General features: G+C 42.7%; 2 protein-coding genes across 3 annotated transcripts in view; one reads left to right on the top strand and one right to left on the bottom strand.

Moving 5' to 3' along the window:
• Positions 1-12,837, top strand: part of itih6 (inter-alpha-trypsin inhibitor heavy chain family member 6) — a 16,008-nt gene extending 3,171 nt beyond the window's left edge. Inside the window, exons 3-17 of one of the 2 annotated variants that reach the window (XM_054789436.1) lie at positions 737-891; positions 2,295-2,405; positions 2,780-3,027; positions 3,369-3,538; positions 3,636-3,752; positions 3,830-4,001; positions 5,314-6,792; positions 7,723-7,755; positions 7,844-7,861; positions 7,939-7,986; positions 8,062-8,091; positions 8,237-8,278; positions 8,359-8,472; positions 11,277-11,660; positions 11,726-12,837. In XM_054789436.1, the coding sequence (XP_054645411.1) occupies positions 737-891; positions 2,295-2,405; positions 2,780-3,027; positions 3,369-3,538; positions 3,636-3,752; positions 3,830-4,001; positions 5,314-6,792; positions 7,723-7,755; positions 7,844-7,861; positions 7,939-7,986; positions 8,062-8,091; positions 8,237-8,278; positions 8,359-8,472; positions 11,277-11,660; positions 11,726-11,994 (3,390 nt within the window). In that variant the 3' untranslated portion in view covers positions 11,995-12,837. Of the gene's footprint in view, positions 1-736; positions 892-2,294; positions 2,406-2,779; positions 3,028-3,368; positions 3,539-3,635; positions 3,753-3,829; positions 4,002-5,313; positions 6,793-7,722; positions 7,756-7,843; positions 7,862-7,938; positions 7,987-8,061; positions 8,092-8,185; positions 8,279-8,358; positions 8,473-11,276; positions 11,661-11,725 lie in introns of both variants that reach the window. The other variant, XM_054789428.1, reaches the window with a different exon arrangement.
• On the bottom strand, positions 12,526-25,617 carry gdi1 (GDP dissociation inhibitor 1). The gene is made up of 11 exons (XM_054789451.1): positions 25,316-25,617; positions 24,308-24,415; positions 19,484-19,583; positions 16,842-16,976; positions 16,553-16,751; positions 16,322-16,453; positions 16,122-16,221; positions 15,431-15,602; positions 15,197-15,341; positions 15,067-15,121; positions 12,526-14,683 (listed from the first exon to the last, which is right to left on the bottom strand). The coding sequence occupies exons 1-11, from the start codon at positions 25,358-25,360 to the stop codon at positions 14,531-14,533; spliced, it is 1,344 nt and encodes a 447-aa protein (XP_054645426.1). The 5' UTR covers positions 25,361-25,617; the 3' UTR covers positions 12,526-14,530.

Below are 25,617 nucleotides of genomic sequence, written 5' to 3'. Positions count from 1 at the left end.
TTAACAAGTTACAAATAAATACCAAAAAACAAAATACGATATACTGTACATACCCTTACCATAAAATAAAAATCCTGTAAATAAGTATATACATAATAATAATAGTAATAAGTTATATGAAGACTGTTTTTGTCCATCTGTTGATGGTCTATCATTTGCAGAGGCTTAAATATCTGAAAATTGCATCTAAAGAGAAAAGATGAGTGTTACAGTTATACAGCAACACCATAATATACAAATGAGAGTGCCCTAATTTGGCCTTGCAACAACAGATTGTGCAAACATGTAATGTTATTTTAAATTTTAATCATACAATTCTGTCTGAAAGGGGTTTTTTTTCAAAAGCAATATGACACATTAGATAGGACATCAGACAGCAAGTACCGTATTTTCTGGACTATAAGACACTGTGGAGTACAAGTTGCACCAGCCAAAAATGCACAATGACGTCTTTCATTAAGTTGATGTTTACACTGAAAATTTTCAGTCGTACAGGAGTGATAGGAGTAGCAGATAGTGGCACACAAGCTTAGAGCGCAGCTGTCAGTGTCTAAAAAAACATATATAAGTCGCTCCGCAGTATACCTGTAAGTCGCAGGACCAGCCATAGCATGAAAAAAAGTGGGACTTATAGTCCGGAAAATACGGTAATCACACTACAGTAGTTTTCCTTTCTTACGTGCTTACTGTTTCTTCCTTTCTTCTTGCTAATATAACTAATCTGCCTGTCTACCAGCTGAAGGTGACTGACTACCACGTGAAGTGTTCTGTGGTATCCCGCTATGCTGTCACCACGATCCACAGTTCCATATGGAACCAGCTGGCCATCACCAAAGAGGCTGCCTTTGAGGTCGACCTGCCATCATCTGCATTTATATCCAACTTCTCCATGTAAGAACATCTCTTTTTTCTGGTGTTTTGGCTGCACCTATCGATGCTATCTGCCATGTACAGTACAATCAAAGGAGCTGCCAAACTCAAAAAACTACTATTGTAAGACTGCAAAACATATAAACATGAACATGTACCAATATGTGTTTTTGTGATGGAGCTTTAACACTGCAGTTATTTAATAGATTCCTGATCCAATACCATTCACACAGCATAAAACACCCCAGTAAATTCATAGTTTTTCTTCAATGGTTCTCCTCATTTGCCAAAATAGAGTTCCAATACAGTACAAAATCTAGATATAAGTTCAGAGGAATTACGTAAGAGGCCTGGGGAGGTACAAGACTTGATTACTAAGGGTGTTGGGAACCACAGTCATTTAAACCGGACAAATATAAACAAAACAAATAAGTCAACAGCACGCGCCACCAGTCATCTCGGCTCTAGATTTGGGAGCGGAAGCAGGTCAAAAGGAGGGGAACCTAAGAGCACATGAATGCCACCTTTGTGGAAGCGAGGTAAAAAGTTAATAGAGAAAGTCCCACTTCCCTCCCCAGCACAGTTTGCTGAGGCCTGTTGCCAAGTGGGAGATGCCACATTCGCACACATCCACCCGTGCGGAGATGCTGGTGCTTTGAGGCTTTTTAACTATGTGTGAGTCTGGAACTTGCTCAGCTATTTACAGCCTTCATATCGTTCTTGCTCATTCACCAGCACCTATTCATATTTTCACACACTCGGACCCTGTGCACGTCGCCAAATACCCAGAGGAAAAAGGTTGTGTAACGTGTTAGTTCTGTGCCATTTCTGTCTGTGAAACTTAGAAGGCTTTGTTCCTCAATGCACAGCCGCTCCTTCACCTTCTCAGCATATAAATACAAGCTCCTCCATTTTTCCACTCATACCTTCTCATGCTATGCGACTCAAACAAGACGCATTTCATGCCTGTGGGTTTATTTTAGTTAGTGTTTGAAGTTTTTTCTCTTGCCATATATTTATTCAAAGGATTTGACCTTAATTTAGCACCTTGTCATGTGACCTCAGCGGTCAGCAGAAATGAGGAAGTCCGCTGTGTAAATTGGATCACGCTATGAGAGTTAGTTTGGGTTGGGATTTTGTTGGGTGCTGCCGCCGTGGAAATGTTATGGGCCTGCGTGATCTCTTGTCAGGAGTTGTTTTTGGAGGGAAATTACTCTTTTTCCACTTAGCCTGTTTATGACCACAACGCCTTTCACACGATATGGACGCCAGCTGTTAACAACCAACATGTGTGTTTGTGCACCCCTGTTGTGATCCCTTTGGAAAGAGTCAGGATAACTAAATCAACTGTAACAATTTAGGCGTGGTGCGGTGTGCTTCTTACATTGAACTGTTTCTCCTCCATCTTTCCCCCATCCCATCAGCACGTCCAACAGCAAGGTATACGCAGCCCAGGTGAAGGAACGAGCCACAGCCAGGAAAATATACGATGCTGCTAAGAAGCAAGGAAAAACAGCAGGACTTGTCGCTACAAAGTCAGTGCCCAATAAATGAGAAATAATACAACCTCATGAGTACCAGCAAATGCTGTACAGTACTGTGCAAACGTTTTAGGTCTTAGATTTGTGAGGACTAGTGCCAAACAAGCTTGGTGGACTGTCATTTTTGTGTTTGGCTACTTCCTTGTCCATGGAGTATGATGAGCAGTGCTATTGTAATTTTGATGCCATACAAACATTGAAAGATCCTCACCAAAAATCTGACTTGTCCCATGCGTCACTCCTCACAGTTCTGCATAAACACATTGTTATGTGAAAAAGGTCAATAAAACAAAACTTTGTGGCCCAAGACTTTTGCACAGTCCTCCATGTTTAACTCCCCATTAATTACTTCTACTGTTCTCCTCCAGAGAGAGGGAGATTGAGAAGTTTCGTGTGGCGGTGAGTGTACCGCCAGGAACTCGGATGTCCTTCTCCGTGACGTACGAAGATCTGTTACCGCGCCGACTGGGCCGCTACGAGCTCAGCGTGGGTCTGAGGCCCGGCCAGCCTGTGCAGAACCTTACGTTAGATGTCACAATAGCAGAGCGAACAGGCATCAGTTTCATCAAGGCCCTACCACTTAGGACCAGCAGATTACTCTTTAACAACGCTCAAGGTAACTCAGGTTTGTGTTTGTTTTAGCTTTTGTTGAAAAGTATACTGATGTGGAGTGCTTTGGGAAGCTTTAGCTCTAGGAACCGTAGAAGTTCACCTGTGCGAACTGTGCCGAATGTAAACATCAACTACTTGGAGCTCACTACAAAGCACTTGACGAATAAGTCACAATATTTGTTATTTTGACAATAAAATCTATTATTCCATCTCTTTAGTATTTATGAAAAACTTGGTAGCTGCTGGTTATAGCATTAAGAGAAGATGTCGTTGTGAACGATTCTCCCTAGAGAAACTGTCGATAAGTTCATTTTAAACATTTTTAGGTGCACTGTGCTCTTCCAGGTGATGCAGACCCTCCTGCATCTACTCAAGTTGAACAGAGTCCAGGCTGCGCTCGTGTTCGTTACACTCCCACTCTTCAACAGCAGAACATCATTTCCCCCAAGGGTCTCAATGCAGACTTTGTCATTCAGTATGATGTGAACCTCACAGACCTCATGGGTGACATCCAGGTAAATAACGCAGTTTAGTCCCTATCTTATGAGCAGTAACACGGTATGTATTTACGGTATGTATTAATGTATTTTATATCTTCTCACCATCTCTCAGGTGTTTGACGGCTACTTTGTTCATTACTTCGCACCTAGAGGACTTCCTGTCGTTCCCAAGGATGTCATATTTGTCATTGATGTCAGTGGCTCCATGATAGGCACCAAAATAAAACAGGTCAAGTAACGAGATGAGGATGATGTTAATGGTGGTACACGTTTACTTTCAATAATGAACATTATTTCTGCCAGCAGACCAAGCAGGCAATGAGCACCATCCTCGGGGACCTGAGGGAAGGAGACCACTTTAACATCATCACTTTCTCAGATAAGGTTCACATGTGGAAGAAAGGACGAACGGTGCGGGCCACTCGGCACAATGTACGAGACGCCAAAGAGTTTGTAAAGAGGATTATTGCTGAAGGATGTGAGTGACACATGATTTCTGCCAATAGCTGTCTGCATTTGTATGTATGTTTGTTTTCTAACGTAACTCAAAAACCACTGAACAGATTTCCAAAAATCATTGCGGTGTTGTATAGCACTGACATAGAATGTAACCATTAAAACTGCAGGTGCTGATCTGGATAAAAGATAATAATAATAATAATAATAATATAATCGATTAGATTTTATATAGTACGGAAGCCCTGAGTGGACATGGAAAAAAAATTGGATTTACAAAAAAAAAAGGACAAATGTTTGCGAGAACTTTTGCAAGATAACGCAAAACTTTAGTGAGAGAATGAAAAGGTTTAGCGTTATCTCGCAAAACTATGAAGCTACAGGACACACTTCCGGTCATAGCTTGCCTCCACACAGCGAAAATTGGGTGGAAATTATTGTTTTATAAATGATCATTTAATGTCCATCTTCATCATTTCCGCATCCCTTACTGCACAATTGTAGAGGTATAAAGTGATACTGTAACTATAGGAACAATTCCGTGAAGGAATCATGTTTTGAAAATAAATTGCTAACATCCGGTCCGAGCTAGTGTTGCTGGAAACACATCTCTTTGAGTGCTGACACTTGTAAGGAAATACATCGATTAGCCACACGTCACATTCTTTCACTTGTGTGCAGTGCTTGTCCAATAAGTAAACACTCATATCAGAAACTCAATGAATGTGTTGCTCTTAATTTGAAGTTTTACCACAAACATCCGCTCTGAACACACAAGTATAATGCTCTTAATGTAAATAGTTTTGCGTTATCTTGTAAAAGTTGTGTGTTTTCTCACAAAAGTTTTGCCTTATCTCGCAAAAGTTTTGCGAGCTCTCGCAAACATTCGTCCTTTTTTCTCCTCGGGGGGGTCCATATTACGTAATACTTTTGCGTTCTCATAAATTTTGCCTTCTCTCGCAAAAGTTTTGCGTTTTCTCTCAAAAGTTTTGTATGATCTCGCAAAAGTTTCGCAAACATTCATCCTTTTTTTTTAACCCATCAATTTTTTTCTCCACGTCCCCTTGGGGGCTCTGTAATAAAGCTATAGCTTTATTTATATGGTTTCTTCTTCAGTTGGGCAGATGTCAACTACTTTGTAATGTGCATTGCTGCCATCCAGAGGACTGAGGTAGAACATTATCGGTCAAATCTTATGCCTCTAAAGCAGGCTTTCCTCCTCTGTTGCTTGTACATTTACTCTTATGCTAACAACACATGTAACAGCATTTGGTTTTATTGGAGAGCCTTCTGTTTTAAAGCTGACCATTACCATTGTTGTGCTCTTGCCCCAGGGACTAATATCAATGCAGCTCTGCTCTCGGCTGCCCAGCTAGTCAACCCTCCATCCTCTGGCTCCCGCCGTGTCCCTCTTGTCATTTTCCTCACTGACGGTGAGGCTACAATGGGAGTAACCGCAGGTGACACCATCCTGAGTAATGCCAAAAAAGCGCTGGGTTCAGCATCGCTCTTTGGCCTCGCTTTTGGGGACGATGCAGATTTCCTGCTCCTGAAACGTTTGGCTCTGGACAACAGGGGCGTCACTCGAATGGTTTACGAGGACGCAGACGCTGCCTTGCAGCTGAAGGGCTTTTACGATGAAGTAGCCAGCCCGTTGCTCTCGGACATCCAGCTGAATTATCTGGATGATCAGGCGTTTGATGTCACCCGCTCGCTGTTCCCAAACTACTTCCAAGGCTCTGAGTTGGTGGTGGCTGGAAGGTTTAAACCCGGGCTGAAGGATTTGAAGGTGTCCCTATCTGCCTCTGATGCCAAGCAGCGTGTCAAGCTGGAGAATGATGTTTTGATCTCCACTACAAGCGAGAACAGCACTTCACATTTGTTCGGGTGCTCAGGGAGTTCTAAAGGCATCTCCAGTTTTGTGCATCGCCTCTGGGCATATTTCACCATTAAGGAGCTGCTCCTTGCCAAACTCAACACCACTGATGCTGTCACCCAGAAGTTGCTGGCAGACAAGGCTACCAATCTGTCCCTCAAATATAACTTTGTTACACCCGTCACATCTTTAGTTGTAATTAAACCAGATGCAGATGAAATAACTCCAACCACTGCAAAGCCTACTGTCCCAGCTACTATAACCACGACGGCGACAAGCACAGCTACAACCAAAACATCAGCAGCTGGTGCTGCAAAGAGGCTCACTTCCTCCGCCAACCCAAGAGCCAAAAAAGTAAAGCCAAACCCTCCTCAGCCGCCGCCAAGACAACCTAAAAAGACGTCAGTACCACTTTTCACTGCAAAAATTGTGAAAACGACAACCTCAAGCCCCGCTTCCACTAAAACCCCCCCAGCACCATTCTCTGGCAGAAAGCCTTCCCAAAATGATTCTAAAATTTCCCCTGCGCCTCATTATGGAAAAATTTCCACCTCTTCTCTCCATTTTCTTAAGACGGCCCAGCCTCCTGCACCTGGAAAAGTCTCCGCCCCCTTTCCCAGCACTTTGAGTACAACGCCAGCCTCCACAAGCGCCACAGTGCCCAGCACACCTCCTTGCCTAACCCCCCAGCCTGCTACAAAGGGGAGAGAGCTGGAGAGCAGCACCACATCTCCCATAGATCATCCAAACATTACCACTACGCTGCCACAGCTCTTGTCCACGCCCACTCCGGCCGCTGCTCCAGATTTAGAAGGAAACCACAGAAACGCTGCTGCTGAGAGTGACGAGCGCGTGGCCACCCTGGTAGAAGCCACCTTTGCACCCATGCCTGGTGTAACGGATGGGCCAAGGCTGTGGGAGGCGGCAGGACTTCTGGGTAAAGTTACAGTATATCTTTTTTACTAAGCCCTTTATTCATAAGTTTAAAAAAATAATATTCCATCCATCCATCTATTTTCTATGCTGCTTATCCTAATTAAGGGTACACAATGATGGAGATAGTATTACTAGAGGGGAGTAATTTTAACCCCAGAAAATAATTGAAGTACTGTATAGTGGATCCCCACACTTTCACAATTTGGCATTTTCAAATTTGTGGGTTTTTGGTCAAACAATTTATATTTTTATTTTTTTCTCAGAAATAATACGTTTTTTCCACAGAAAACACATTCACCCTAAGTCTGTATTATTTTTTAATATGTGATAATACAAGTAAAATGGACAGCATACATGTACCAAATCATAGCGTAAAGAATGGAAGACATCATTTAATGAATTCATTTATTTGAAATCCTGAAGTTTATTTACAATACAGTCATCCCTCGTTTCTCGCGCTAATTGGTTCCAGTCCCGACCACGATACAGAAGGTGATATAGTACTTTGGAACGCTAGCGCCCCCATTCCGATACCTAACCATGACAGACGGCACCTTTAAAATGTGTTCAATAAGTGTGTACATATACTGTACATGGTAGGGCTTCAACCGGGATTGTGTTGTGAGTCAACAATGGTAGGAGGGGGGGGGCTGTCAAAAATAGATATTTTTATGGGTGTCTCAATACTCACGTTTTTGTCATTCATTGACAAGTTTGTTTTTTTTCTTTTTTTGATACTTTTCTTAAGATTTTTTAAAATGATAGATCAGTACAATATAATTTTATTTCTTGAGAAAGTCAAGCTAGTGATAAGATCTTTTAATAGTCTTTTCACATCATGACCACCATGAAAGCAACTACGCTGATTGGGCAAATGGGTAGACCTCCACTTTTGTGTACTGTACTCTAATGTTCTTTATCTTTCCCCTAGATGTTTCTACCTCTATTCAGATCCAGAGAAAAGGTGATATTTTGCTCTCTGTGTTTACATTTATGCATTCCGCATGCATCTCATATCGTACATGTGTTGTGTCTCTTCATGTATCAAACAGATATTGACCTTGTGAAAGGTGAGTGGGATTAATACATCTTCATTGTCATATAATACCGATTATTTGGTTTAAACATCTTTCCTTCTGTTCTTTAGACTATGACGCAACCTATGATTACGACTATGATCTCAACTATGATGCCTGTAAGTTTTACATTTAATTTGTGGGCATTCTGCGCAGGCTTCTCTTTGATTACATGTTATTTTCTGCCATTTTAGGGGACAATGCTGCAGACACAGAATCCTTTGGTTGGTATTGACTTGGCTTTATTTATAGTGTAATTCTCAAATAATGTGCAGTTAATTGGAGAGCGTGTGATACGAGACTTTTGATTGATTTCAGTGCTTGGGAGTGAGGAAGACTGTCCTTTAGTTGAATGTCTTGTGCTTTTAGAACCTCCATCCAGACTGAGCGCTGAGCACTTTTCCTCATCAGGTAAAGAGCTTTGCAAAAACATAATCTTAAGTCAAGTATGTTCTGGTGTTTTAATGTGCTCTCATTTGCCACTTTTACAGTTGATGGAGATCCTCATTTTGTAGTTCAGTTGCCGAAGCAACAACAGAACTTGTGTTTCACTGTGGATGGCAGAGCTAATGATGTGCTCAGGCTGGTAGAGGACCCACGGATAGGTATTTCTTTGTCTGTAGTTACAAACCAACACATACTATTACTTGTGTATCTCACAAAACTGAGTACACCACTCACATTTCAGCAACCATTTTATTATTATCTTCTCAAGGAGCAATACTTGGATACTGTATGTCTTAGTGTGGTCAGAAGGACTGTCACAAGATCTTGCGAGATTAAAACGTGCATTGAGATTTGTCGTTCAGAAAAAAAATATCTTGTGGGCAATAGGCCTGGGACGATAATAAATAATGAATCACACAATAAATGAAAATAAGCAGGATAATTTTACCGACTTTATTACCGTGTGCATGCATCTGTTTTCCTTGTCTCTCGCCTCCAAACAGGCGGGAAGAGAGTTCACCCTGTGCATTGGTTTCAGCACCTTAGCCCAGTTGTTTGGCATGTTTGTTTGAACAAAGGAATGAATGGAGTAAGCCCTTTTGTCATCCAATCTCTGTCTTGGTGCGTGGAGGCGGGGCAGACGACTGTAACCTAATAGAAATTAAATTAGTACGTTGCAATATACTGTCATTTTTTATATTATTTCATTGTACTTTTCTTAAACGTAATGCTGAAATCTCATTTCGTCTCGTTATCATAAACCCAATGTCGTTTATGTCTGTGTCTCGCAACACCCCTAGTAGTCAGTGTACAGCTTGTATGTGTACAGCTTCTATGGCAGTGTAGATTTACTCTCTTTAGCAACTAAAGTGGAATCCTCTTCTACTTCTCTACTGGTGGATGTTAGACACCTTTAACTCCTCCACCTTTTTTTCCACTTAAGGATGCCCCATGTGTGCTCAATTGGGTTCAGGTTGGGAAATATACTTGGCCAGTCCATCACCTTCAGCTTCCTCAGGAAGGCACTTGTAATCTTGGAGGTGTTTGTGCTCGTTATTAAGGGAACAGATCATGCTCTGCTTCACAATGTCACAGTACATGTTGAAATCCACGTTTCCCATCAATGAACCACAGATCTCCAGTCCACTAATGCAGCCCCATGCGGCGGTAGCATGACGCTACCACCATCATGCTTGACTGTTACAGTGGTGTGAAAAACTGTTTGCCTCCTTCCTGATTTCTTTTTTTTTGTATGTTTGCCACACTTAAATGTTTCAGATCATCAAACAAATTGAAATGTTAGTCAGCGACAATACAACTGAACACAACTCCGGCCATCCCACGTGGCTCTGTGGTGCAGAACAGTAGTTCAGCCTAACCGCTGTTTCTGCTTGGACGCATTTCACACAACACAACACACAACTTTCCGTGGGAGACCAGAAGACAGCTGCCTATTTTGTGAAGAACCTGTCAATAAAACCGTGTCTTGCATGAACTGCAAGTGGTAGGTAAGTTTTCCATGACTACTTTGGTCTCTTGCGGTCAAGTTTTGTCACTGTGTTGACTTTGACTTAAATTCTGAAGCGTGATTCAGCACATACATCTGTTAATATTGGAAGCTCTCTGTAGCAGCATGAGTGGGCATGTAAACCAAGGAGTCTAGAGTTAAAACAGGAATGCCGATCAGCATCCACTTCCGTATTATGCCCTGCGCGGGTTTTGCCACCATGATGGTAAGCAGAATCCAGAAACTAAGCATTGAAACATGTCCTCGGCACACTGCTCAGCTATTAAATGCTCTTATAGACGGTCCAAAACCTTTGGACGGGGTGGCCACTCCACTGGCCATCTAGACAACTCAGGGATCAACTTTTTGCGACCGCTATGTGAGTAACGGTCTCACCTTGGCCACCCCAATGAAAATTTTCTGGCTCCGCCATGGCCCAGACCATCACACTACCACCACCATATTTTATGTTGGTATGATGTTCTTTTTCTGTAATGAGGCGTTACCTTTACGCCACATGTAATGGGATACACACCTTCCACAAACTTCAGCTTTTGTCTCGTCAGACCGCAGATTATCCAGATCATCCAGATGTTTTCTGGCAAAATTGAGACGAGAATTGAGAATTAATGCTGTTTTTGTTCAGAAGTGGGTTTGATAATGGAATTCTGCCATGCAGGCCATATTTGGCCAGTGTCTTTCTTATGGTGGAGTCATGAACACTGACCTTAACTGAGGCAAGTGAGGCCCGCAGTTCTTTTGGATGTTGTTGTGGGGTCTTTTTTGACCTCTTGGATGAGTCGTCACTGCACTCTTGGGGTCGTGTTGAAGAGTCAGAGGAACAAGCTGTAAGTAACAATTTTACAGTGTCCTAACTGTGTTTATTTTGTGTAAGTAATCAAACAAAAGGGGTTCGGCAGCGGTCCGGAGGTCCTCGGGAGCGCTTGGGAGTGTGACCAATCAGAGCGGAGTGGGCTCAGTGGGAGGCGTACCTGGAGGAATGGAGTAAATTACACAGACTGTTTGGGCAGGAGGCAGGAAACACTGCAGGCAGAGGTGCAGAGTCTACAAGATCTAGAAAGCTTTCTGTGCGGGTTACCGTGTGTAGCTGCTCTAGAGAAGTCCAGAAGTCAATACAAAGGCCCGAAAAATAGTATAATAGGTCCCCTTTAAGTGTGACAAACATGAAAAAAAGAAGAAATCAGGAAGGGAGCAAACACTGTATCTTGGTACTTACTTGTGTTACCACCTATTTTGACAATAATGGCTGTGTGTGTATATGTGTGTACAAGCTGTACACTGACTACTCTAAGTGCATCCAAGTTTCATTTTTATACTATTGTCCCTTGAGAGGATATACTGTAATGAATATGGTTGCTTAGGTTGTGAGATATTGTGTATCGAACACTAACCTTTTGGCTGCTTCACAAAATCTGTGATCATCTTCACTCCAAGGTCTCATCGTGGATGGCCACCTAACAGGAGCTCCCTCCAAGCGTGGTGTTGAAAACCACCCCAGAACATACTTTGACCAGCTGACAATCTCCGCCAACACAGGACGCTCCGGCGACATTATGATCACAGTCTCATTAGACAAGGTGGTGGTGGAAGGGGAAGGACGGGATGCTCTTATCATCAATCAAACAGGATCGGTAACAAGACAGGGCGTGACGGTTGCCATTGACAACCACAGGGGCTGCTGGATAGAGTTGGCCAAAGGTGTGCAGTTCCTGGTTCTCTTCCACCGTTACAAGCACCCCAGCTACCTGCAGATGGCCCACTTGGGCTTCTACATTACACATGGACAAGGGCTGTCAGCCTCCACTCAAGGCCTGCTGGGTAAACCAGGGCACAGTTATTGTAAACTAATCTGATCCTATTTGACATGTACCCTCTGTCTACAGGCCAGTTTCAGCATGCTGACATGAGTGTTGCAGCAGTGAGGGACCACCAAGATGCAGACCTTCATCATGATAACCACAAGGGAACTTTAGCCCGTGGGATCCTGAAGTGGGAGTCAGAACTGATGCCAGTCACCTTGCAGGACAAGATGGTAAAAGACACAGTCCAGATACGACATGCAGCCCAGTGTTGGGTGGTGCCCAAGTGGGAGATAGAGAGACTACTGGGTCATCCATACGAGAGCTATGTGGTGGATCATGTGTCATTCTAGCTGAACCATCTCCACCCTGTCGCCTCTTTGTTGCATCGCTCAGATCCAAGTCGGTATCATGACATTGTTTAACAAAGGATGAACATGAGTGCCAACTCCATTGGATGACAGTGTTGTCATATTTTAGTGACATTTTCTGGTTGGTGGAGCAGATTAGAGACTGCAGTGAAAGCTGCATCTACAGATTAAAAACAAGGACACGCACAAATAATATGGTGTTGGTGCCTTCACCATCATTGAACTGCATTTAAGCTGCTTGTTCTCTTGTTCACATGGCAACCACAGAGTCTGTTTGTGAAGTCACCAACAGCTGCAGCAATAATCATTGGTTTGTTTGTCACATGGCAAATGTATTATTTCAAAATCACTTGTAATCGCCTACAATTGTATTATTATGATGCGGTACTGTTTAGTAAAAGAGCAAGAGAAGTATTATTGTATGTACACGTTGATCTGTTTTCACCTTGAAAGAGAATCACAGACAGTTTTTCCAGATTCGCCATGTGCTTTTTTTTTTTTATTTTTCTATCATTTCATTCATAGTTTAATTCAATGTATTTGTTACACAAGACATTAGGCATTGTTCACATACTAGTGATCAAACAAGGACAGTAAGTTTTCTACTACTCAGCCTATTTTTTTAGTCAATTCCAAGGGGTATTGTCAATAATGGTCTCAAGGGCCAAACAATGAGAATTAAAACAGTACAACCACTCGCAGGGCTTTTGTTTTCAATAAATAAAACGAGTAGCTGTAAGAGCACTGTATGTGGTACTGAGGAAGGAGGGCATTGAACATATCATTGCTGAAAGAGTATTCCAGTTATTACCGTGTCATATTTTCCACACACACAATGTTAAACAATGTACAGTGTGAAACAGGCAAAAACACAACTGTCCAAATTCAAATTTCGGCTCTTTCTTAATCCAAGTGTGACACAACACTGCAACGATCGCTTGAGAAGATACCCCAAAACACATGACACTGCAAACAACAAAAAAAATAATAATGATAATTTCTGTTTGTGCATTGCTTAGCATAGCATCTTCAGCATCTGACATAAACCTTCCATGTCAGTGAAATTGAAATAAATAGAGCATAACAATAAGACATATACACCCTAATAAATGCTTAGGGATGCTGAGTGAGTGGATGCGGCAGATTTTAAGGAAATAATTAGATGGTGTTGATGTGATGAGCTACAGATGAGCAGAGGGCCCCACTAAATTGTGCATTAACACAATCATGTTTTCAACCATTTTTGGCACAAGTCTGCCACAATGGTCAGTCTTTGAAAAGGCTCAAAGATTTAAATAAAATCCCAAATTAAGGCTTCAACCAAATACTAATATGTTGGTTTGTCATTATGAGGCGGCACTTCTCCTGCTTGGTCTTTATAGAAGCATCAAGCTATCCCTCTATGTCCAAACCAGCACTTCCATGGTTTTAGCCTGACTTATTTCAATGACATATGCAAGGGTTGGAACAATTGGGACACACTGCAGCGCTTTCACTGTGAGCCAAAATTTCAGTCATTGCCTCATCCACTCATGAGTGAAACTTTCCTAATGTCAAAGCCCACTAACCTTCTCCCTTCAACACTTTCTCACATCACAACACTTTCAATTAGTCAAAATCAGATGTCTCCCCTCCAAAAACACCAAACCCTTGCTTGCTTCTCCAACTCTCATAATATGCTCAACCAGTTTTAATCTCGGCTCTTAAACGTCATAACTTCAGCCAGTGAATCGTGCACCAAATGCAAAGACATAAAACTCTGGAATGATTTACATTTTAAAACTACTGAAAGGTAAAAGTGACATCACATGTTAACGAGAGGATCTTCTTTGTATGGTATAAAGTGGGTGGTGACAGATAATAGCCACTGGTTAGCTTGCCTGCTAGCACAGGGAACACGACAGCATTGCAAAGTTAGCACATCAGTTGAATTTGTCATCACGTTTTGCCAAAAGGAGTCGAGTGAAGTACAAGGGAAAGCAGGGCTGACAGGAGCGATGGTCCAGCCTTCATACCGCCATGTTGTATGAGTCTATGTACAATACTACTGTGTATAAGATGCATGCATGTGACCTGGAGGGCAGAGCCTCCCAGAAGATTCTACACTAAGCTGTTATAGAGGTCTCTGACGTGAGAAAAGATGGTACAGAAAGAATGAAATGCTTTGAAAATCGCCAACAAGTAATAAATTCACCTCTAATGACGATAGTTAAGACATGATTATAGATTCTACAATAGAATGAAAGACCATATCAACCCTGCTTTTCTGTAATGGTAGAGTGTGTGTGTTTGTGTATGCGTGTGTCAGCAGAGAGGGGGACGTAAGGAAAAGGAGGCAAATGGTTTAAGGCAGGCAGAACACATCCACTTCATTCTAACCTTCTTGCTCTTAAAGCTCAGTCAGCCCTAAATATCTACCCAACCTCTGCCCCATGCCTTTTTAAATTTTGCCCCTTTTAACCCCGCCTCCTCTCCCAGCCACACCCCCTCTCTTTTCACTCAGAAGGCCCTCGATTGCTCACTGTTCATCCTCCCCGAACACATCATTCTGTTTGCGTTTCATGTTCTCAAAGTCAAAGTCGCTCCCGGTCATGCGCTTGTAGATGTCCTTGATGTCGTTGCAAGTGGTCTCAAAATGAGTGGTGGCATCGTAGGAACTCGAGGCGAAGATCTGACAAAAGATGGAGGCTTACTGTCATTGTCATAAGAGGCACTTCACCATAAGGACCTCCCTACATTGCACAAGTGGTGAGCAATTCACTCTCTTTCACTGTTGTACTGCAGGAGGCAACTGTGCTACATAACACCGAAGCACAGAAGAAGACGGAGATGACTAGGCATCATTGACCACATGACCATATGAGTAACTATGAAAAAAAACACATGAAAAGCACTGTTCTTTCTTCTGCGCACCACTATGCTCACAGATTGTCATATTAAGTCTTCATTGAGCACTCTTTAAGACATACTTGGAAACTCAACATGTGCATAGCAAAGCCAGCATGCGTAGTGGGCTGTACAGTATCTTCTATACATTCTTGGTGATAATCTCACCTGGCTGTCTGTACCGTCATCTGTGGGCTCGTAGAGATCACTAATAGCCACAAACCTGCAAAAAAAAAACATACATTCATTTAATTTGCAAATGATCAAACCAATAAGTCAAACGTAGAGCTGGCCTTACTTTTGGTCAATGGGCTCCAGCAGCTCAAGGGCTGGTTGGATCTCAGTCTCTGGCTCGCTGGTTTCTACCGTGGTGCTGACGATGGCAATGTACTTCCCCTGGGCCGCCACATTGTGTGCATAAGAGATCATGCACACGTAGATGTCTGGAGAGTTGACAACAGGAGGAGAAAGTGTCATTAGTGACTAACATTTAATTGATAAGATTGATAAGATGCCATCTTGTAAACCTCACCTGAGTTGCGGTTAACCTGATTCTGAGGGATGATGATCTGGCAGGAGTTGGCATCATTAGTGTTTTTGATGGGATGACTGAGGATGCAGATCACACGGATCACCTGACCCGCCTTGCGGACACGGTCTGGAATATAGCTGGGGTCACAAATGAGCTGCTTGCACCGAGCCACCTGCCGTAAAAAACAAAAGAGCAGCATGTATGTTGCAGAGGTCAAAGAATGCATTTTTAATTCAATAAAATATTGTTTTACATATTGTTTATGCACAGTCATGGAAGAATGATTAGACCAGCCGTGTTTCTTCAGTTAATTGATCTATTTTAATGCCTGGTACAACTAAAGGTACATTTGTTTGGACAAATATGATGATGATAACAAATATAGCTCATAAGAGTTGAATTTAAGAGCTGATATCTAGCAACTTCCTTGGTTTTCTTCATAATAACCAAAATATCTTAAGTTCTTACATGAATAGTTATATAGCATTTTACTGCCAAAAAATGTAACTCTTATGAGGTATTTTTGTTGTCATTGTTATATTTGTCCAAACAAAGATACCTTTAGTTGTATCAGGCATTAAAATGAACAAGAAACTGAAGAAACAGGGGTGGTCTAATATTTTTTTCCATGACTGTATATTATAATATCTTGTCACACTTTTTTACAGCTAAAGAATCAGTATGGCCGTACCTCGCCTTCAGACTTGACGCCAATCACGTGGCCACCTTCAATCACAATCTCATCCACAGGTTTGTTCAGCATGTAGGTACCTCCATAGATGGCACTCAATCTAAGTAGAATGGATAAGAACCACTCAGGCATGTGTATTTGCATACATTTTATTCCTATTAAAGATATGTTTGTTTTTAAATGAAGCATGATCAAAACACCTTGCAAATCCTTGTGGCAGCTCTCCAAGGCCATACAAGGGATAGAGGTAGGGGCTCTTCCCATAACGTGCCAGTGACTCACTGTACAGTTTGATTCGGTTGATGGTGTCCAAGCAGGGAAAATCAAGGTACCTGAGGAAGAGATTATTGTTTTATTTCTGCACAGACGAAACTTCATGATCGTCATGCAATGTGTGTTAGACATGCAAAGCTATCAAACACTGCTCTCACTCATCTGTCCTGTACAGGGCCAGCGCGTGGCCAGTGAAGTCAATGACATCCTGGCCAAGGTCAAACTTCTTGTAAACATCCCTCATGGTTGTGGTCTTGGGGTCCACGCCCTCAAAGGTTTTGGGTTCATTCTCGTCAAAGTTCGCCACAAAGACTAAAAACTTGCGGAATCTGCGCTTCTCGAACATTCCCATCAAATCTGGACATGCGAGCACAGACTTTATGTGCAACACAACTCACAAATATGCTCATGTTTTACCTTCAACGTCTTTCATCTACCGGTACTTACTTGAAGCTAGCGCCTCAGTCTCAGTAGATGGCACCTTGTAGATCTTTCCTCCCTTGTAGACAAAGCTTCCCTCCACCACTTTAAAGTCCAGGTACCGAGTCACTTCTGTGTATAGCAGCATCTTCACAAGCTGACCTGCTCTCAAGCAGATAAATACTTACTTCAGTGACATCTGTCCAGCAAGAAAAATCCTCCATTCTAATGTGGGAGAACAACACTTGATGCCTGTTTCATTCACACGATAATTATTTTTTACCACTGGTTCATCAAATAGTGGTCGAGGCTTAAATAGACACTGTGCCTCAAGTAATGGTGTGTATTGTCCATGTGAACAAATAACACTGCCCTTAAACATGCCTTTGGGCGATGCCAGTAGGAGGCAGTAAGTACCTTTACTGTGACTGATACCAATATGTGCTGTGGTAGACATTCTTACCAAATCACGCACACCTGTAAAGCTGATGTTTACTGTGAATTTAAGAAGAAATTGTTGCTGTAAGCCAAGGGCATCCAAAGTGTGGCCCGGGGGCCATTGGCAGCCTAGCACTCATTTATTATTGGCCTTTGGCATCTTTTGATTTTTCTGTGTATGGCCCATGGTAGAAAACATTCAGACACCCATACTGTAAGCGGGGCACTGAGCCACAAAGAAAGAAACAGCAGGTCTACCAATGAATGGTTTTGGGAAGCCTTCATACTATCCATCCATTTTCTATACCGCTTGTCCTCACTATGGTCGAGGGGCCTTCATACTACAGGTATATTATTATTATTATTCGTTCATTCATTTTCTATCGCTTATCCTGTTCAGGGTGAATGGAGCCTATTCCAGCTCACTTTGGGTGAAAGCAGGGTGCACCCTGGACTTGTCTCCAGTCAGTCACTGTTAGAATATATACTGCTCAAAAAAATTCAAGGAACACTTCAAAAACACATCAGATCTAAACTGGGGGAAAAATGATCTTGAATATCTTTCCTGATAATAAGTGGGTGATGTATTGGTAACAAAATGATGCCACATCATTTGATAGAAATGAAAATGATCACCATATAGAGGGGGAAATCAAAGACACCCCAAAAATGAAAGTAAAAAAATGATGTAGCAGACTGGTCCATTTGGCTAAAATGTCATTGTAGCAACTCAAAATGATTCTCAGTAGTTTGTGTGGCCCCCACGTGCTTGTACGCATGCCTGACAACGTCGGGGCATGCTCCTAATGGGACTACGGATGGTGTCTTAGGGATCTCCTCCCAGATCTGGACCAGGGCATCAATGAGCTCCTGGACAGTCTGAGGAGCAACCTGGCGACACCGGATGGACCTAAACATAATGTCCCAGAGGTGTTCTATTGGGTTTAGGTCAGGTGAACGTGGGGGCCAGTCAATGGTATCAATTCCTTCATCCTCCAGGAACTACTTGCATACACTAGCCACATGAGGTCGGGCATTGTCGTGGACCAGGAGGAACCCAGGTCCCACTGCACCAGCGTAGGTTCTGACAATGGGTCCAAGGATTTTATCCGATACCTAATAGCAGTCAGGGTGCCATTATCTAACCTGTAGAGGTCTGTGCGTCCTTCCAGCGATATGCCTCCCCAGACCATCACTGCCCCACCACCAAACCGGTCATGCTGAATGATGTTGCAGGCAGCATAACGTTCTCCACGGCATCTCCAGACCCTTTCACGTCTGTCGCATGTGCTCAGGTTGAACTTGCTCTCATCAGTGAAGAGCACAGGGCACCAGTGGTGTAGTTGCCAATTCTGGTGGTCTATGGCAAATGCCAATCGAGCTCTACGGTGCTGGGCAGTGAGCACAGGGCCCACTACAGGACGTCGGGCCCTCAGGCCACCCTCATGGAGCCTGTTTCTGATTGTTTGGTCAGAAACATTCACACCTGTGGCCTGCTGGAGGTCATTTTGTAGGGCTCTGGCAGTGCTCATCCTGTTCCTCCTTGCACAAAGGAGCAGATACCGATCCTGCTGAGGGTTGAAGGACTTTCTACGGCCCTGTTCAGCTCTCCTGGAGTAACTACCTGTCTCCTGGAATCTCCTCCATGCGTCCAGGTACCGCAGTGATGCCCTGGTCCAGATCTGGGAGGAGATCCCCCAGGACACCATCCGTAGTCTCATTAGGAGCATGCCCCGACGTTGTCAGGCATGCGTACAAGCACGTGGGGGCCACACAAACTACTGAGAATCATTTTGAGTTGCTACAATGACATTTTAGCCAAATGGACCAGTGTGCTGCATCATTTTTTCACTTTCATTTTTGGGGTGTCTTTGATTTCCCCCCTCTATAGGGTGATCATTTTCATTTCTATCAAATGATGTGGCATCATTTTCTTACTAATACATCACCCACTTATTATCAGGAAAGATATTCAATATCATTTTTCCCCCAGTTTAGATCTGATGTGTTTTCGAAGTGTTCCTCTAATTTTTTTGAGCAGTGTATATTGTAAAATTTTAATTCTGATTACTTTTGTGGTAAATGTGGCTTTAACATTATTGCGCAATTGCATTTGTACAAATAAATGTCCTACTCCTAAACGACATCTGGTACGTTCAGTTGCAGTTGAGCAAATAAACACAGCCCTGCAAAATGAGGAAGTATGACATATTGCGCAAAGCAGAACTGACCGTTGGCCATCAGAAACTTAGGGATGAGGTCCACGTTCCAGTCCCGTCCTCTGCCCATAGATTCAGGTGGACTATCAGGAAGACTGAAGCGCTTGTAAAGCTGAGAGAAAAGGATATACATGTATGGGTCATTCTTACTCATACATAGCAAGCAAAAATTAAAGTTATTTTCTAACCAATTTGCATATTAAAATAATGTATCACTGTTTCATTTTATGAAGAAAAACTTGCAAGAAAATAACACTATTTGGTATATTTCATGGCTTTCATGGCTTTCACTGTTTACTGAAATCACAATTGTAACATTTACATTAAAAATTGTCTAATTTATCTACTTATTTTTTTAAGTGCTTGATTTGCACTTTGTATGAGTACCGGTAAATAAATGAGTTTTAAGTCAAAGGTTTTGGAAAAAAAATATTTGGACATTTTTAAATGTGCTTCACAAGTGCCTCACGGTTTCTTTACTCGTTCTGTGCATACACATAAACAGTCATGGAAAAATGACATTGTGCACACAGTGCACTCTATTTAATACATTTTATCATAGTGAGGCTTTTTCTGTGAAATTTAATTTCAGAGATTACTTTGGATGTTGTTGGGCTGACCAAGACGATGTATGGCGATGGATATTTCATGTAACACAGAGGTAGTGGATGGACCCTGATGATGTACACGTTAACGACGCGTAACTTCTTGTCAGTGTTTGGTCAAAGCACATGCTCTGGATGCAGAAAAATGCATTTGGTGCACAATAAGGTCTTATACTTGGGAAATCACAGCAGCTGAAATGTAAGTTGTACCGTTTTGTATTATTTATTTCATCGTTTTTGTGACACACTTTTGCACATCACATAATGTTGATGCGCAAACAGGCTGAAATTGATATCAGATTGTGTTTTACACAAAACTGACACAAATAAAGTACTCAACACTGTTTCACCTGTTTATTCAATATGTCTGCAGTATAGTTTTATAAGGTTTAGCAGCTCTATCAAAAAACATGATAAGACATAAAATATATGTCTAAAATATGACACATATTTAGAGTTATTTCACACTTTGTTAAGTACATAATTCCATATGTTCATGGTTTTGAAAATCTACATGTTTGGACAAATATAATGATGAGCAAATATAGCACATAAGAGTTTAATTTAAGAGCTGATATCTAAGAACTCCCATGGTTTTCTTGATAATAACCAAATTCAATTAAGGAGAACAGATGTCGGCAGCCACACACAGATAATGCAGCTTTCATCTTTATTATTCTGATTACAGATAAACTAACTGAGCGGTAATATGCCTGTCTCTATGACAAAAGTTATCCGTTCCCTTGTAGAGGCTACTTATGTAGAAAAAAAAAGTCCATTGTTTCATGGCTGCACATCGCGTCATGAACTCTACTATAGAAATGTGTTTTCTCCAAGTTTGTTTGTTAAACTACTATGTCACGATGAATTGGAAAATGTGCCCATTGCTGGAAGATTTGTAACATGTTGCCTTGACGATGCCTGCGTTGTCTTTTGCATAATCCTTTTAATTTCTCGTGTACAATATCTGTAATGTTGTATATCAAATGCTAACTGGGCGTAATACATGAACACTACGTCGCTCTTTTCACTGACATATTACTCAGTTTATGTACACATATATGGAGGAATTATGTGTAATTACCTTTACTGCCATATTGATTTGAATTGTGAATTACTGAACGGTATCAACTATTTTAATGACCTGTAAACTTTGAAACTGTGAATGTGAAATACTAATCATTAGTATTTAGCATAGTAGTTGCAAAGTTTACTACTTAGATTTTACATATGCTATGTGTTTTATAGTAAGAAGTCATTTTGATTGCATGCACCCCTGATATACATGTGCAATGTACATAAATACTCTTGTTTATACATAAAATAAAGAAATAATTATATTCTCAATGTTTATAGTAGGACGTAGATCTTTGGACAAAGTAACCCACAGGATGAAAAAGTGTGAGCATCCCTTTAAAGTTAATTAATGCATTTGTTGTTAAAGTCTTTCAGAACGACCCTAATGTTAACCTTATTACAGACAGTAAATTTAAATATTTTTTCAAAAAATTCCTGCCACAGCGACGCAGCAGCAGCACAACACAGCGGTGGCAGGCCGCCTCCCATGCAGCCCACCACCACAGCTTCAAAAAATCCTTGGGGAAACACTGATAATTGACACTGGATTTATATTCAAGATTCAAGATTCAAGATTCAAGATTCAAGATTCAAGAGAGTTTTATTGTCATGTGCATGGTAAAACAGCAGTTATACCATGCAATGAAAATCTTATTCTGTTCATTCTCCCAAGAAAAGAAAGAAAACAAATGAAAGAATAAGAACATAAGAAACATAAACACATAAACATATATACCAATAAATTAAGCAACAACAACAGACGAGACATTAATACAAGTAAATAATACAAATAAATAAATAAATAAAGTGCTATGAGTGTGTGCGTGTGTTGCGTGCGGCGTGTGCGAGTGCTTCGTTGAGGAGCCTGATGGCCTGTGGGTAAAAACTGTTTGCCAGCCTTGTGGTCCTGGACTTCAAACTCCTGTAGCGTCTGCCTGACGGTAGGAGTGTGAATAGTGAGTGTTGTGGATGTGTGCTGTCCTTGATGAGGTTGTGTGTTCTTCGTAGGACTCTAGATTTATAAATGTCTTGCAGTGTGGGGAGGGCTGCCCCAACAATGTTCTGTGAGGTCTTGATCACCCGCTGGAGTGCCTTCCTATCACGTGTTGTACAGTTACCGTACCAAACAGTGATGGAGGCGGTAAGGACACTTTCGATAGTGCATCTGTAGAAGCAACTCAGGATTGTGGTGGACATGCCAAATTTCCTCAGTCTTCTCAGGAAGTACAGTCTCCTTTGGGACTTCTTCAGAATTTGTTGGGTGTTGTGAGACCAGGTGAGGTCCTCGCTGATGTGTGTGCCAAGGAACTTGAAGGTTTTCACCCTCTCCACCTCAGTCTCATCAATAAACAGGGGTCTATGCGGCTCCTTTTCCCTTGTTCTTGGGTCGATGATCATCTCTTTAGTCTTATCTGTATTGAGAAGGAGATTGTTATCACGACACCAAGCTATGAGGTCCGCCACCTCTCTTCTGTATGATGTTTCAACACCACCAGTGATCAGTCCGATGACTGTAGTGTCATCTGCAAATTTAATGATGCTGGTGTTGTTCTGGGAGGCCACGCAATCGTAGGTGAAGAGCGTGTAGAGGAGTGGACTCAGCACACACCCCTGTGGGGTCCCAGTGCTCACAATTCTTGAGCTGGATGTGCGGTTGTGGACTCTGACTGACTGGGGCCTGCCTGTGAGAAAGTTAAACACCCAGTTACAGAGGGAGGGAGACAGGCCAAGTGTGAGGAGCTTATCTGTGAGTTTGTGGGGGCTGACTGTATTGAATGCAGAGCTATAGTCTATAAATAGCATTCTGACGTATGTGTCCTGGCCCTGTAGGTGAGAAAGGGCTGTGTGGATGGCAGTGTTGACTGCATCATCCGTGGACCGGTTCTGGCGATATGCAAACTGTAGAGGGTCCACGGTTGCCGCCGGGATGCTCTTTTTGATGTGGGTCATGACTAATCTTTCAAAGCACTTCATAACAATAGGAGTGAGTGCTATAGGGCGATAGTCATTCAAGCAGGTCACGTTGCTCTTCTTGGGTGGTGTGGGATGTAAACAGCAGTTAAATACACAGCGCTAAACTCACGAGGCAAATAAAAAGGTCTGCATTTCACCATCAGCAGCTCAATGTCCTGCGAGCAGTGCTTATCCATCGTCTGTACGTCTGTGCACCACCGTTTGTTTACGTAAACACAGACGCCGCCACCTCTGTGTTTACCAGACGCTAAAGTCCGATCTCCCCGGTAAGCAGCAAATGATTCCAACTGGATCGCCGAGTCCGGTATATCCTCCGTCAGCCAGGTTTCTGTGAAGGTGAGGACACAGCATTCCCTGATCTCACGTTGAGCTGTAATCCTTGCTCGTAGTTCGTCCATCTTGTTTTCAAGAGAGCGGACGTTGGCTAGCAGCAGGCTTGGTAGCGGTGGCCTCGTCGCTCTAGCTTTTAGCCTAGCATGCAGGCCGGCTCGCTTGCCTCGTTTACGCCTCGGATGCTTTGCTCGCCGGGTATTCAGCTCACCAGGTCCGCAGGCTGCTGCGTTCTCCCGGCGCAGAAGAAAGGCAAAGTCTGAGAGGCTAAATGAAGGTTCATGGTGAACCCTGCCGATGTTCAAAAGTGTCTCTCTGTTGTAATGTACTGCGTGAGTGTGTTGAATGTCCAAAATGAACAATAAAATAGCAAAAAATAGAAAAACACGGGAGAGTGTCACAGAGACGTCTGCCACGGAGGGCCATCTTATATGGCACCTTTCTAGACACCCATAGCACTTTACAGTGAAAATTATTCATTATTATTCATTCGCTCCACAGTCTCACACTGGCGGTAATCTACATCTGTATGCGCAGCTGCCCTATGGTAGCCTGACAGAAACAAGGATGCCAATGGCCTCTCCGACTGTGGGCTGTGGGTGAAGTGTCTTGCCCAAGGACACAACAGCAGTGTTTGGGATGGAGGAAGCTGGGTTAGAACGGACAACCTTTGGTCGTTCTTGGACGACCTGCTCTACCTCCTGAGCCATTGCCACTAATATACTGTAGGTATCTACAAAATATTCAAATGACAATGAACAGGTGGTGCACCCCAAGCAAAATTAAAGTAAATGATACTGTGGCCCACAAAACATATTGATTGATTTCATAGGTCCCAGGAGTCTGTTACCTCCTCCAGAGGGGTGATGGAAGAGCTCTCGCCTCCATAGTAGGGGTTCCTGTCCATGTGCAGAACCTTTTTGCCATTCACAGACATGATCCCGGACAGGATGCATTCCTGGGAAAAAGTGAAAACATCATTCATGACATATAATGTCAAAAGGTTATATTTTCACCATACAACCCTAATTCCATCGTCTCATTCAAAAAGCCAATGATAGATTAGCCCTCATCATTTGATTTCCTGACAATGTATAATATGTGTAAATATTATAACATTGCAATTCCACAAAATACATATCAAAATGTGTTTCGTCAACCGAATAGACATGACAGATGGACGAACTTACAATAGGGCGGAAGTGATGCCGATTTACCAGAGGGATGCAGGGAGGCGAGATTGGGTTGAATGCGCATGCGCGAACTAAACCGTTCACCCATACTATACTGTTTGACTCCCAGCAAGAAAAAATACATATAATTCAAACCACCATGAGCGTATCATGATGACGTGTTCATGTTTGGGAGAATTACGACAAAAATGATACCAGGGTGATCCTGCATCTTAAATTGCGTCTTTTTAAATTGGACAAAATTAGGCAAAAGCTGCATGAGGTACATTAGTGTCATGACGTGACGTGAGGCAGCAAGTGAAAGGCTCGGCCATGCACTAATGTCGAGCTCCGGCCTGCACCGACCTCGGGATGGAGGCCTGTCAGCCCCGAGGAGCAGCATTCTGCGGGGTGACGCCTAAAAGATGCTACAAGCTGGAAACCAACACCCGCCCTGCTACGTGGGTCCAAAACCACATCCCCTGGATGCATTCGACCCCTATGACACGCACACGTGTCAATTCGTGCATTTAAGCCATTTTATGTTGATTTTATGCTGCAATTTCCAAATGTCACGAATGCACTGTGATGCTGGGGCCATTCTCTCCCAGCAGCGAGCGGGCCTCGGCAACCTAAAAGACGCCAGCACCAGTTATGCGGATCGAAAATGAATCTTGACGTCTTACTGTGAGTCCGGTGCCCAAAACGATCACATCATATTCCTCATCCATGTTGTATCACCGCCTCTCCCGTCTCGCCCTCTTTTTATGCTCTGAGAAATGGCGTGAAGGGTCCAGCAGGAAAGAATGCCAGTGAGTGTCCCTCTCTCAGTCCAGGTGCGCAGGGCGGATTGTTAGCAGGTTAAATGTGTTTATTATTCATTAAGTAGATAGGAGAAGTGGAATAAAGTGTCCACACGGTATGTCACCGGCGAGAACAACCAAAGATGGCCCGGAGGTGGAGCGGTCTGAAACAATGTGCCTGCGCG

Source organism: Dunckerocampus dactyliophorus, chromosome 1 (assembly GCF_027744805.1).
Source record: "Dunckerocampus dactyliophorus isolate RoL2022-P2 chromosome 1, RoL_Ddac_1.1, whole genome shotgun sequence".
NCBI classification, from domain to species: Eukaryota; Metazoa; Chordata; class Actinopteri; order Syngnathiformes; family Syngnathidae; genus Dunckerocampus; species Dunckerocampus dactyliophorus.
Note: the sequence above shows the minus strand (reverse complement) of the source record. Positions and strands in the feature narration are given on the sequence as shown.